The sequence below is a fragment of the Phodopus roborovskii genome, unplaced genomic scaffold, assembly GCF_943737965.1.
Source record: "Phodopus roborovskii unplaced genomic scaffold, PHOROB, whole genome shotgun sequence".
NCBI lineage: Eukaryota > Metazoa > Chordata > Mammalia > Rodentia > Cricetidae > Phodopus > Phodopus roborovskii.
In genome coordinates, this window is record NW_026125295.1 from 14878641 (window position 1) to 14893052 (window position 14412).

At 38.6% G+C, this 14412-nt stretch overlaps 1 protein-coding gene across 8 annotated transcripts in view; it reads left to right on the top strand.

Moving 5' to 3' along the window:
- Dock3 (dedicator of cytokinesis 3) overlaps positions 1-14412 on the top strand; it is a 307646-nt gene that overhangs the window by 195091 nt on the left and 98143 nt on the right. For all 8 annotated transcript variants that reach the window (XM_051205186.1, XM_051205158.1, XM_051205167.1 and 5 more), the window contains exons 15-20: positions 8252-8376; positions 10151-10313; positions 10997-11103; positions 11631-11802; positions 12145-12242; positions 13466-13549. In XM_051205186.1, coding sequence (XP_051061143.1) covers positions 8252-8376; positions 10151-10313; positions 10997-11103; positions 11631-11802; positions 12145-12242; positions 13466-13549 — 749 coding nt within the window. The remainder of the gene's footprint in view (positions 1-8251; positions 8377-10150; positions 10314-10996; positions 11104-11630; positions 11803-12144; positions 12243-13465; positions 13550-14412) is intronic.

The following is a 14412-nucleotide window of genomic DNA, read 5'->3' on the forward strand; positions in this document are numbered from 1 at the left end:
ATTTTTGTCAGGCTGGCCCAGATAGATCCCTGTCAAAACATGTTGCTAGAGTTGCATAGAGGAGTTCAGCCAGACTCTAGGCATAGGTATCTAACATGTCATTCCTAAAAAGGTCTTTCTGACTTCACTGTTTTCCTGTGAGAGTTTATATACATGCCAGGTAGGTGCTGTAAGCAGAAGACAAGAGCCTGTATGCCACAGCTGATCCATAATTAAGCTATCTAGCTCTACTTGTGGCCCTTAGTAATGAGCATAAGGCAGCAGTGATACTGCAGGAATTCTGAGAGCCATTATACTTAAACCCCATAAAAAGGCATGTCTAACACAAAATGCCATGTTGTATTATAAAAGAAAAAATAGTTATGGGAATTTAAGCCTTGATTGATTTGATATAGGATGGTTTTGAACTATTTATATATGTGAGTGTGAGGCTGGCCTTGAACTCTTGATCTTTTTGCCTCTATCTCCCAAATAATATTACAGGTTGGTCTCACCACACTTAGCTCATAGTTTGTTCTTTGTCTTGTTTAAGTAGGTGGTGGTGGTGGTAGTGTGGTGTGTGTGTGTGTGTATGTGTGTGTGTGTGTTTATATTCATATGTTTATGTATATGTGTTTATATAGAAGTCAAAGGTTGACACCAGGTGACTTCTGTCTCTTATCTTTTTTTTTTTGAAACTCACCAATTGGGTATATTAGTTGGCAAGCCAGCCTCTTGAAAACTTATATCTCCATGCTCCCAAATGCTGGAGTTACAGACACATACCACTATGGTTGGCTTTTTACATGGTGTTAAGGATCTGAACTCAGGTCATGCTTGTACAACAAGCGCTTTAACAACTAAGCCATCTCTTCATCTTTTAAACTGAGCACATAAAACCTTTTTTTGGGTAATCACAATATTTCTCCATTTTGTCCTTCCTGATTATTTTTATTCATTACAAAAGTTAATAACTCTATAGCATACCCTTAGTTCTTTCCTCTGAAGGATGATGGTTGTGAAAGACTTGATTTGGACAACTATTCCAGGGAAACAAATAGATGTTAATATCATTCCCTGTGACTCGTGGGTCAGCATTAGCAACAGTAATATCTCAAGAGCACTGGCAGCCAATAGAATGTAGCATGCTTAAAATAGCTATTGAAGAAGGTACTATACCCTCCTTCTAGACAACTTACTTAAGTGATGTGCCAATACCTGTATCTTCTTATTTTATTTCTTGTCTTTCCTGGAAAGCCTGTGTCCTTGGGTTAATGGAAATACAGAGAGTTTTTTGTGGTTCTGTGACAAGTACAGTGCTTTGATCTGTTTTTTTAAGTTTTGGCTTTCTAAGGGTATTTATTGTCTCTAGTGGTATGAGCCAAGTTTTAGATTAGTTAAATGATCTTCTATCTTAATATAAAACTCCACCTATGACTTAGTATATTGTTCTATCTACAATGAGTCTTCCCCTAAAGCAGTGATCCTCTAATGTTAATATGAATCAGAATTACTTGCAAGACTTAGAAAAACAAATTATTGTGCCCACCTCAAGAGGTCTGATTTGTTGAGTTGGGGCCCAACAGTTTGGCTTTCTCACCAACTCTTAGGTGGTAATGATGGTGCTAGTTTGAGAACTTCTTTAAGAACCATGTCTTGGGGCTGTGAGATTGCTCAGTGGTTAAGACCTTGTACTGCTCTTGCAGAAAGCCTGGGTTCAGTCCCTAGCACACATATTGTATGACTCACTACTTGTAACTAGTTTCAGAGGATCTGACCCTCTCACTTGGGCTTCATAGACACAAGTGTATGTGTACATGTCCTCACACACACACACACACACACACAAACACACACACATGAATGCACACATTTTTAAAAAATATTTTATGAAAGAACCATGTCTTGGGACTGGCAAAATGGCTTAGTGAGTAAAAGTACTTGCTGTGTAAGTCTGAATTTGGTTCCCAAAACCCACGATGGAATTGGCTCCTGAAAGTTGTCCTCTGACCTCTATATCATGGCTCTCATAAACCCACACTCACATACATACATCATACATGCTTACACACAATAACAATAAATAAAATTTAAATTCAAAATTTAAAAAAAAGAAAAGGAATGAGCAAGCCATGACTTAGAAAGTGCTCTGCTTTGTGTATGGGTGGTTTGTCCCCGCTGAGTCAGATCTAAGGTAAAGAGTAATTGTCCTGGGTGTCTCTGGACTTGCACATTAGAAAACAGTTGTGTAGACATGCCACCCCTCTTATGGAGCATCTGATTTTTGCCTTTGTGCTTGTTAATACACTCTTGTCATTTTCTTTGATCCTTAATTTTAAAAAAGTGCATGTTTCATCGCTGACCTACAAGTGATGTTTCTTTCTCTTTTCCTGTTTGTCTTAATTGTTCTTGTTTTTCTCTGTGCTGTCCCCCTCATTCTCGCCCCTTTCTTTCTGATGCAGAGATGAAGATAGTTGGGTGTAAGTTCTTGATTTTGTGTGTCCTGACTGCTTATTGCCTGCTTTGTTCTCATCACCATTTGTTTCATGGAATGTTGCAATACTGGGGTGGGGTGTCATGTACATTATTAATCCTTCATCGGTCTCACCTTCCTGGGTAATTGACAAGAACTAAAAGAGAAGCTAAAACACCATACATTTCTTTGGGTGTTCATTAAGATCTGAGGACGTACTGCAATGTTTTTAAAATATCTTAACAAGTGTAGATAGGGAAAGGACTTTTAAATAAGACATTATGCTTTACTCCGTTATTAAAAAAAAAAAAAAAAGGTCAGGTGGTGGTGGTACACACCTTTAATCCTAACACTCAGAGGCAGAGGCAAGCAGATCTCTGGAGTTTGAGGGTAATCTGGTCTACAGAGTCAGTTCCAGAACAACCAGGACTCCACAGAGAAACCCTGTCTCAGAAAACAAAAAAGACAAACAAAACTGAGTAAGTACTATTCTGAGCCACAGAATCAGAAAGGCAAAGATTTCTTTCTTTAGTTATGTTAGGACATTGCTCATAAGAATGGCAAACACTCAGAAAGGTGACTGTTGGGGGGAAAACTCTCCACATGGCCACTGGTAGAATGATTTACTACAAATGTGTTCCCATGTTTAGTTTTTATCAAATGAGTCCTTGACCTTATGGGCTTTAACAGAGGGAGTGATGCTAAAGTATGGGATATAAGTCAGTTTTCTTTAAAGAATGTAGTCCCTGTTGGATCAATCATGTTCCAGTAGAAAGCCACACATCCAAGAATTTATGGGACTTGATAAGTATTCAGGGAAATAAAAAAGAAGACACAAAGTTGGATGGATAGGGAAGGAGGTAGATATGGTCAAAACACATTGTATAAAATTCTGAAAGGACTAATAAATTTTTTTGTTGGAAGGTCATCACATTCCTGGCCTAAGGAAGGATTCATTATATATAACCGTAACACTTTCCCCTTATACTATCATCCTGTTAGAACAGAGGGTATTTGTGACTTTATAATGATAGAAGTCAAAAGTGTATGGCTGAAGACAGTGTAAGCATAATAAGGATCCCATTGTTTCTGGGTAATTTAGTGCAGTCTGTCCAAGAGTCTTCTTTCCCTATCTTAGAAAGTAAGAACTACCCCAAAGTAAAATTTGGACTCCTGTGCTTGAAACTCCATGTAGAATAGCATCTCTATGTTTTGATAAATGCTGCTGCTAGGATATGTCTTCCTTTTTCTGCCAAAAAGGACCTGGCATCACCTCAAGTAGGCAGCTACATCTTCTAGGAGAAAGTTAGGTTCTGTTTTCCACAGTCTCAAGGGGAAGAAAGTGTTTCCACAGACATCCTTGCTAGTCCTGTCTAGAACAAAGTGTAAATGATGTAGTATTTACACCACTTTACTGAAACTCAAAGCCCCTTACTTTGTGATATGAATAATCTATGCAGAATGGATGTGAATATAAGACAAACCTGACTGTATAACCAAATCTGTGTGGACTATTTCTATCAGGATGGAATTCCAGATAGTCTAGATCGATACAATACTGTCTTATATTGTTGTGAAAAAACACCACGACCACAGCAACTCTTATAAAGAAAACATTTATTTGAGGGGGGCTTGCTTACAGTTCCAGAGGTTCCGTCCATTATGCTCATGGCGACATGGCACTGGATCTGAGAGTCTTTACATCTTGATAGGCAACAGAATGTTGACTAATACACTGGGCAGTATCCTGAGCATAGGAAGCCTCATAGCCCACCCTTACAATTGCACACTTCCTCCAACAAGGCCACACCCCACAAAGTCACACCTCCAAATACTGCCACTCCCTATGAGATTATGGGGGCCAGTCATATTCAAACTGCTACAGATACATGTAACCCAAAACTCCTAAGCAAGGGCAGAGTAAGAAGAGATAATCTTGCTAGCTGAATGTTCTGGTATCTTAATTAGAACTCAGGTTCATAAGGAGACTGCTTGTAGAAGAAAGAATTGCGTCATGGTATGTTGTTTCTTCAATCACTAGAATACACCTTTTGGAAGACTAAACTGTCAAAGTGCTCACCAACCTGCTGTTACCTTCTCAGAGCCCTTCTTTTGTGAGGACCCTAAGGAAGAATTTCAGGCCAATTCCTATCATGATAATGTGGTCTCAGGTTCAAAGCTTTGCTTCCAGAATTTGTTTCTGTAGGCTCACAAGAATCTGGATTTTTTTTTTGTTTTGTTTTTTAAAGCATAGTAGAAGTTATACACACACACACACACACACACACACACACACACACACACACACACACATATATATATATATTCATATATATTTACATATATATGTATGTGAAGCTCATATATATGTGTGTGTGTGTGAAGATATATAAACATTCTAGTCTGTATGTGAAGATATATAAACATTCTAATCTCATGAGCCAAATCCAGCCAGAAATCTGTTTTTGTACTAGTTACTAGCCAAAACTGTTTTTGTCTTTTGAGACAGTATTTCTCTGTATAATATAGGTTGGTCTTGAACTTAGATCCTTCTACCCCAAAATTTTTAATGTGATAAAGGATTGTGAAAACATAATGTGCAGCTAAACCACAATACCTAAAATGCTATCAGATCTGTATAGGAAGCTTCTCTGCCTCTGCCATCTGTTAAGTATCAGTCTCCTGACCTGCTGCTATACTAACAGCTGATACTGGTTATTATAAAAGCTGTGAAAGAGGAGGAGACAATTTATTCTGAGGCATTCTTACAAGAATTAACCCAATTAATCCATCTCCAAGAAAGAAACACTGTTGTGTGGCACCCAAACACTAAGCTTGGGTGACTTTATATAAAATGTAACGTCCTCTGCCATCATTAGAAAACTGAATACCCAACAAAGAGAGGCAGGGATGCTCATCTCCCTTCCTAAATTAAGACAGCCCATTAGCAGGACAATGCTCAGTAATGCCCTCCCAGCACTTCTCCAGACTGCCTGCCTAAGGGCTGCCCAAGTTTTTACTCTGCAGCAAACATTATCAACTGCCCTCTTAGCAAGCCTCCATGATATAAACTAGGAAGAATAACAGAATCACCTAGTGATGTTAAATATATGTACACATGACCCACTATAATCCCAATAGGTAGATACTAGAAATCCATCTTTAACATGATGTCTGGGTCATTAAAATATTATCAGCCAGGCATTAACATACAAACCTTCCAAACCAGTATGTAAGTCCTCTCTTAGCCATCTTCATTACAAAGTGCCTGTTATCTTCCCTCATTGGCTAGTAGCCCCTGGCAATGAATGTTAATGTGTTAATGCTTTTCCTGAAGACAGTGTCTTAACCTTGAGGCATGATTCCATTGATGGGTTTGGGGTACATATAATGTGGATTGGGGAACAATTGAAGAGTGGGAAAACCCTGGGAGACTACCTATAAGGTGCACTTAGGCTGTTCACACTTGCTTTTTAGTTTTTTTTTTTTTTTTCCTAATTCCAGGACAATTAGTGAAGAGTGTGATTTTAGTAATATCACCGGGACCTTTTGATAAGGAACCTGGCATCACCTCAAGTAACATTAATCTTCATAAAGTATCTTTTAAAAAAAAGAAAGACAAATTTGCAAAATTACAGCAGTCTAATAGGCAGTCTAATACTTGTTCTGGGATTATCTCTGTTCTAGGCAGATCTACTGTCTAAATAAGGAACAACCAGGGACGTGGTAAAATCAAGCTGCTTCAGTCTGTACCTTGGAGGGTAATACTTGTGTTAAATCTTTTGAAGGGTATCACTAAGTCACTCTCTTTCAAAAAGAGTAAAAACAGAAGGAATATCTATCTTAGCCCTTTTATTTTAAAATTGGCACTTTCACTTAAAATATCCTGCTCAAAAAACTTCATTAATGAAGCAACACAGATAAAATTTTGTCATTAACAGTCTGCAAGATGAAGACTCAGTTTTGTGTTACTATTCAGTATTGTTATTGCTAAGAAAAGTTTGAAAAATTTCATTTCAAGGGTATGTTTATTGTTGGCCTACACATAAAGCCATAGAAATAAAAAGTTTGTATGCTTACTTTTAAAAGCCACATGGACTATCTCTAAAGTAACTCACAGAAACTGAAAACCAAGGTAAACCAAGTACCTAGTCTTTAGATTAGATATGAAAATTGAACTGGAGAGATAGTTCAGGAGCCGAAAGCACTTGCTGTTCTTGCAGAGGATCCAGGTTCAATTCCAAGCACTCATATGATGGTTTACAAACCATCTCAAACTCCAGTTCCAAGGACTTTGACACCCTCTTCTGGTAGGCACACATGTGGTATGCAGACAAAATGCCATACATATAAAATAAAATAGGCATTAAAATTATCTTAGTTCATTTATTCACTTACTGTTAGAAATCATTCTAGAAACTGAATAATTACTTAAATTTCACAGGAAAGCTAATGTGCAGCTTTTATTGGAAGAGGCAGCTTCAGTTGTTAAAGGTCCCACATGTCATCAACTGTGATTCATCTAATTATAATGACAATAGTCAATAGTAAATTTCCCTGTCAAATTTGGAGTTTAGACTTTAGGGGCTTTCAGTAATACATACAGGAATAATTTTATTCAGCCTGTTATGAGACAGTGACAAAGTGATGAATTGGAATTTCTTTTTTCTGTCTGCCTTTCCCCGTCACAGCTGTACATATCAGTACTATTAATGTACGTAAGGAAGGCCAAAACAAAGGAAGCAGATTAAGGTTCTAAACTTACCAGACTTTAAAGCACAGACCACCCAAACAAAGAGAAAAGTTTGAGAAGGCTACAGAAATGGACACTTTCAAACCTGCCTACATATCCAATAGGAATATTCATGTATGATCTTTAGAATGCATTTTCTTTTTCCTTTCATGAAAGCCTATGGAAACAAGATGGCTTTCAATATTAGAGAAAGTTTTCTAGGCTCCTGAAAAATATTTGTCATGGACTGCTCTTTTCTACTTGAGCCAAGTTATTTCAAAAACTTTATATTTCAAAAGCCTTATAATTGTGATTGTTAGGCTACACACCTAAACTGGGATGGTATGCCCTGAAGAATGACAGGAAGGGTCATGAAGACCTCATGAGAATTCTCTGCATATAGGCCAGACCTATTCAGAGTTGATGCTAAGACACTTTCCAAAGTAGAGAGGAGAGACAGTTGGTACAAGAAAGATGCATGCTACATATATTTGAACAAACCAGGAAGCTTCCTTGCTAATCAAAACCAAATGGCATTTCTCACATTGTGACTCTAGGTGATAAACATATTTTGATAAGTCTCCAGAAAGAAGTAGTATGTTCTTTATTCAGATTCCAGTGTTTTGAGAGTTGAAAAGGAAAACTATGAAAGAAAAGAAAAATCTCATAAAACTAAAAAAAAAAAAAAAAAAAAAAAAAAAAGAATTTCCTAAATTTCCTAAAGGAAAGATAAGGGACTGGTAGTACGACAGACATGACTAAAATAATTTCTAAAATATTCCTTCTATGAGGGGTTTATACTGCAGCCATCTTGGAGAGGAGAGTGTGAGAAGTCTGAACACCAATAACCCAATAAGATTCTCTAAGTGTAGTGAACACCTTTAGAATACATTTAGAAAATATGTAACTAACCTTCTGATACTGCTTCACTGGTGTTGGCGGAAGTCCACTACTATTAACCAGGTTTGGAATGCCCCTAGGATTCAAATGCTAGTCTGATCCTCCATGCAAACAGGGCATTGTGATGTCTATGGTCATGAATATATTGCATTTCCCCCCCTCAACAGGTGATATCCGAAATGATTTGTACCTAACCCTGGAGAAGGGGGATTTTGAAAGAGGGGGAAAGAGTGTACAAAAGAATATTGAAGTGACCATGTATGTACTTTATGCAGATGGAGAAATCTTGAAGGTAAGGCGTGTTTCCGTGAACTGTCTTTGTCCAGAAGCTCATTCCCTTTAAGTAGGACCAAATTCAAATGGCCCCTGGTGTGTGTTTGTTTGTTTGTTTTTCTTTTTCTTTTTCCTGCCTTCATTTTTCATCCAGGAAATCCACAGTGCTGTTTGAAAAGGATTCCTAATGTCCTATAGCCCTTGCACTAATTCTTCCTACAGTCTAACCTGCAGGCCTCTTACTCCATTCTAGACCTAATCCTTTAGTACTGCCCTTCATGCTACCTGTTTCCATTCCACCCAGCACAGAGCTGCCTGGTTTTTGTAGTGATTACTAGGTCTTCCTTTGTCTTTTTGCTCTTAAAGACAGAATAGGATTTGCACAGCCTCTTCCTGGCACCAAGTTTTGGGACAGAGAACAACAGATCCAGCCTAGGAAATTATTTCCATCAATGTAGTACAAGAACTCTTTGTCATTCTTCATTGAATATAGACACCTAAAGAGCTGATTATTTTTTTAAGTTTGCCTGTTTTTTCTTCAGTCCTGTCAGGGCAAAGACCCTGGGGAACAACAGCTAGGCTCCATCCATTTCCAATGCTCTTGGCAAGCCAGCCATTTACAAGTCTCACTTTGGTGTACTGACTAAAACCCCATGAGGAAGTCAGAACAGGAATTATTAGCTTTACTGTACAGAGGGAAAGGTCAAAATTAGTCAAAATAGTCCCCCAAAGCAGATAGAAATAGAGGAGAATGTTTAAACAAGAATACAGTAGTGATTTGTGTGTCACTGTAAAACATTAAATAAAATTTTTTCGTATTTATTTTTCTTATTTTACATATCAATCCCAGTTCCCTCTCCCTCCCTCCCTCCCAACTCAAGGACCCTAGATAGTCATCATAGAGGCAGAGAGCTATTAGGCACTCATATGTGGGAACTGTCCTTAATTTTGTTTTTTATTTTTATTTTATTTTTGTTTTTTGAGACAGGGTTTCTCTGTATTGCTTTGGAGCCTGTCCTGGAACTAGCTCTGTAGACCAGGCCAGCCTCGAACTCACAGAGATCCGCCTGCCTCTGCCTCCCGGGTGATGGGGCTAAAGGTATGCGTCACCAACGCCTGTCTTGCTGGCCTTAATTTTGTTACCCAAAATTCCATCTTCCAGGGCAAGGGACAGAATAGTACTAAGTCTGTATCTTTGTAGTAATGTTTCAAAGCTGGAGTCAGATTAAATCTGATATGTCTTGTTTATGGAAAGCTAATAAAGGTAACCTAAAATAGTTCAATATAGCATTAAGGAAAATTAGAAAATAGTCTTTATCTTATAATTTAGAATTTCTTCTTGGTCTGATAAAATGTCAGGTATAATTGACTTCTCTCATGGAACTGCTTGTGTCCTGTCTCAGAAAGAGTGAAAAACCTGTTTCAGAAAGGTGCACCAACCAGCTTCTTTCTGCTTGTCACAGCTTGTGTGGTTACTTCTGACCCAAAGAAGATAAGAAGCATTATCACTGCTGCCAGGAATGTCTGGTTGTTTGACACTTCAGCACATTGTCATCTACAACGTGTTGGGCAGCATTTATAGCTATCCTAGGATGCATGTGGTCCGTGGACCTCAGATTGGGCATTCCTATAATAATTACACTGCCTATGTAGTTACTTCCAAAAATAATGAATTTAAGTCAAATATATTATCATCTGATCAGCTGCAAAAATAAGGTCTTCACATAGGATAAAATGACGGAAAGTGAGGTTCCTCCATTAAAATAACATCTTATTTTGCTTCTCTTTTCTAGGACTGTATCAGCTTGGGTTCTGGAGAGCCAAATAGAAGTTCTTATCACTCCTTTGTTCTCTACCATAGTAATAGTCCTCGTTGGGGAGAAATTATCAAATTACCTATTCCCATTGACAGATTCCGGGGCTCCCATCTACGCTTTGAGTTCAGACATTGTTCCAGTGAGTGAGACTTCCATTCATATTCCCTCAATGATAAAAATGTAACTCTACTTGTGAAGTAAAATTGTGAAGATTCTTGTTTGTGGGAACTAGAAATAAACAGAAATAGGATGTCACCAGAGACTGTGTCTTAGACTATAAAAACAAGGTTTAAAACCATGGAATTTGGGGCTGGAGAGATGGCTCAGCAGTTAAGAGCCATCTGCTCTTCTAGAGGGCATGAATTCAATTCCCAGCACTGACATCAGATGACTCACAACCATCTGTAACTCCAGCACCAGGGGATCAGCCCTCTCCTAGCCTCATGTACACATGTGGTGCACACATACACATAAACACATACACACACAAACACACACACAAACCAAAAAAATTGTTTTTAATCCTTGGGATCTGATAATTGCCTTTTTCCTAGTATCTGAAATGCCCTGTGTTATTTGGAATGTTTTCTTTGTACTTACTAAACTACTTTTAAAGAACCCTCTTCCCTGTTTTATCAAGACCAGAAATTTAGTTTCTCCTGTGGTCATGGTAGCCTTGTATACCTTGAGATAAATGGAAATTCAGACCAGCATATTTCTCATCATCCTGCAATCAGGTTGCTACCTAGCTAATGAAGTAAAATTCAAAAGAGTGTGGGTGACAAATACAAGGGGATTTCTAATAATTGGCTCTGCTTTCAGCAAAGGACAAAGGGGAAAAGAAACTCTTTGGTTTTGCATTCTCTCCCCTGATGCGTGATGATGGCACCACACTCTCAGATGATATTCATGAGCTTTATGTGTATAAGGTACGGACCTGGCTTTCTTTCATCTCCATTCCATACCTCCGTTATGGCCATTCTCAAATATGATTCTCACTTAAATGGTTTTCATTGGTCAAGCCAGAGGATTGTGTGTGACAGTAAGACAACTGTGGTCAGGCCTTAGTTTTCTAAGTGCCTTTCTAGGTGGCCCTTCTCCCACAACTAAACCAGCATGCCCTTTGTTTCTCACCTCTCACTGCAGTAGAGAGAAATCATTACCAACTCTTTTATGCCATTATCATTTTAATATGTTCCAAGTTCTGCTATTTGAGATCATAGTGTTGTTAGTTACGACAGCATAGCTGCTAACCAAGGTTGCTTATATATCAGAGGCCACAGATCCTATCATGTTCTAGGAAATTCATGAACAGAAAGCACTCCTGTAACAGAACCTGCAACCCAGGGTCCAATATTAGGAAAATGGTTATAGTATTAACTCAGAAGCTCCTTGGGGCCTGGCTTTACATGTTGAGTGGCTTAGGAGACACCCTGTGTTCTCTGTTGACCTGCAGTGTGATGAGAATAGCACATTTAACAACCATGCCCTGTACCTGGGCCTGCCCTGCTGCAAAGAAGACTACAATGGCTGCCCTAATATTCCCTCCAGCCTCATCTTCCAGCGTAGCACCAAAGAGTCTTTCTTCATTTCTACACAGCTTTCTTCTACCAAACTCACACAAAATGGTAGGTAATGGTGCCTGCAAGGTGGTTCTCTCTTTTGTGGGTTCCACATTGCTGAGTGTGTTGAGATGAAGAATGATTCTCAATGACAAAGTAGAGACCTTTATTTCCATTTGAAATTGAAGGGATTGTGCAACAGTAGTAGCCCACAAAGTTGTCCATAGTTTTTGTAGTTCCTAGGGTTCACATCCATAAATATATCTTTGTCCTTTTTTTCCAGCACTTAAAAAATCTGATATAGTCACAATCAATCCTATTACCCTAGATTCTATTTTTCTTTGCCTGAAAGAATCAGAGCCTTACTTAACTTTATATGGTTCGATGTCTTCTGGATTTCCATTCTAGTGGACCTCCTTGCTCTGCTGAAATGGAAAGCCTTCCCAGATCGGATCATGGACATACTAGGGCGATTGCGGCATGTCAGTGGGGAAGAAATTGTTAAGGTATGTTTCTCACTCACTCTAAGCACACTGTCTGAAGAATATGGGCAGAAATTCCCTGTGATTTCTGCCAATAAGCCTCGAAGACCATTTCTCCAAATACATAATAGATGAATGGGAATAGTTTGGGAAAGTTTTTTTGTTTTGTTTTGTTTTTTATTTTGTTTTCTCCAGTTTCTTTGCTAGCTATTTTTTTTCAAGAATTACATTTAAATTTTAAACCCTATTTCATGGTTTGTTTTACTTCCCACAGAAAAAAATATTAAAGAGTAGTGGTAAAAAGTATCTGCTCAGAGTCAATCCCAGTGATTGTATTGTCTGATTGCTTTTGTTTTCTTCCTTCTTTAGGTCTTTCTCATTTTCCTTCCTTTATAGGCCTTTAACACACAAGCTCTGTCTCTTCATTATAAACACTCTGAATACTGTCCATTAGCATGTAGCTGTTACTTTTGACCCTATTTCTTACCTGGGGTCCGTCCATGTGAGGGAACTCTTTTTTACCCTTTATCTTCTTTCTTGGGTATCTTTGTGATATTTCCCATCCAACAAAACACTTTCTCTTCCAATTGAATTTTTAGGAATTCTCTGGGTAGCATTTTGCCAGGTTGGTTTTTAGCTTGAAATTGTACCAGGCACTTCAGCAGGAAATACTACACAGCAGACTATGCTCTGCTGAAGAAAGTGGAGGAACAAACCTATGTTACCTCATATTGTTTTGAAATAAATTATAAATGTATAATTTATATGCTATGATTGCAAGATAATAGATTTTATTTTTCAAGGCTCCAAGTACCCATTGTTATTTACTATTATCTTCCTTAGTTTTGCTGCTTCAAAAAAAAAGGCATATACTTAAAACAAAACAAAAACAAGCAACAAATAACACTGCCAGATTTTTATCCATGTTGAGAACCTTATTGGCTGCATTTTCCTTTCTCCCGAGACATTTTGGTAATTATTCTTTCCTTAGCAGTTTAGCATTTGCCCAATAGGGAAAGCTCCTTTATATCTTTTGCAAGATTCTTAAGCTATATGAAACCCCAAGAGCCCCATAGTTATCCCTTATCTAGGTAGAGGCAGGTATTGGATGCCTTTTGTCATCCTTTTAAGATTCTTGGAGATTCTTGTTGTTGTTTACTGGGAGCTAAAAATCATTGTTACATGAAAATTTGATCATGCATCCACAGTCCGAAGACATGAACCCTTTGTTTCTTTAATTGTTTCAGTTTCTGCAGGATATATTAGATACACTCTTTGTGATTTTGGATGATAATACAGAGAAATATGGCCTTTTGGTTTTTCAGTCTCTGGTAAGTCATTTCCTGAATTTTGATTTTTTAAAAAAAATTTGTATTCTTCTCTCAAACATTACATCCTGATTGAAGCTTCCCCTCCCTCCACTCCTCCCAGATCTCCTTACCTCCAGTCTCCCTCAGATCTATACCCCTCTCCTCCAGGTCCATTTCCCCTACCTACATTGCACCCCAGAAAAGAGCAGGCCTCCCAGGGACATCAACCAAATATGCCACAACAAGGTACAATAAGATCAAGCACAAACCCTAATCAAGATTTAGCAAGGCAACCCAGTAGGAGGAAAAGGGTCCCAAGATCAGGCAAAAGAGTCAACCCCCCCAATCCCAGTGTCAGGAGTCCCCCCAAAACATCAGGCCAACAACCATAACATGTATGCAGAGGACTTAGTCCAAACCCAAGCAGGCTCCATGATTACCACTTCAGTCTCTGTCAGCACCATGACTCCTGCTTAATTGATACTGCAGGTGTGCTCTCCCAGTGTCCTCAATCCCTCTGGACCCCACAATTCTTCCTCCCCCCCTTCTGGAGGGTTTCCTGAGCTTTGAGGGGAGGGACATGATGGAGACCTCTGATCTGGGTGCTCTCTCCACCTCATGTTTGGGTATGGGTCTCTACATCTACTCCTATCAGCTGCCAAAGGCAGCCTCTCTGGTGTTGACAGGACTAGATTCTGACCTATAAGTATAGCAGAACATCATTAGGAATCATGCAATTATTTGTTTGTTTATTTGTTTGTTTGTTTGCCAGTCCTGATTGGTTCTACTCTAAGCTCTGGGCTGTCCAGCCTCCAGTTCCTAGTCATCCAGGAGTGCCAGGCATGTGCTTATTATTATTACCATCATGATTCAAAAAAATATCT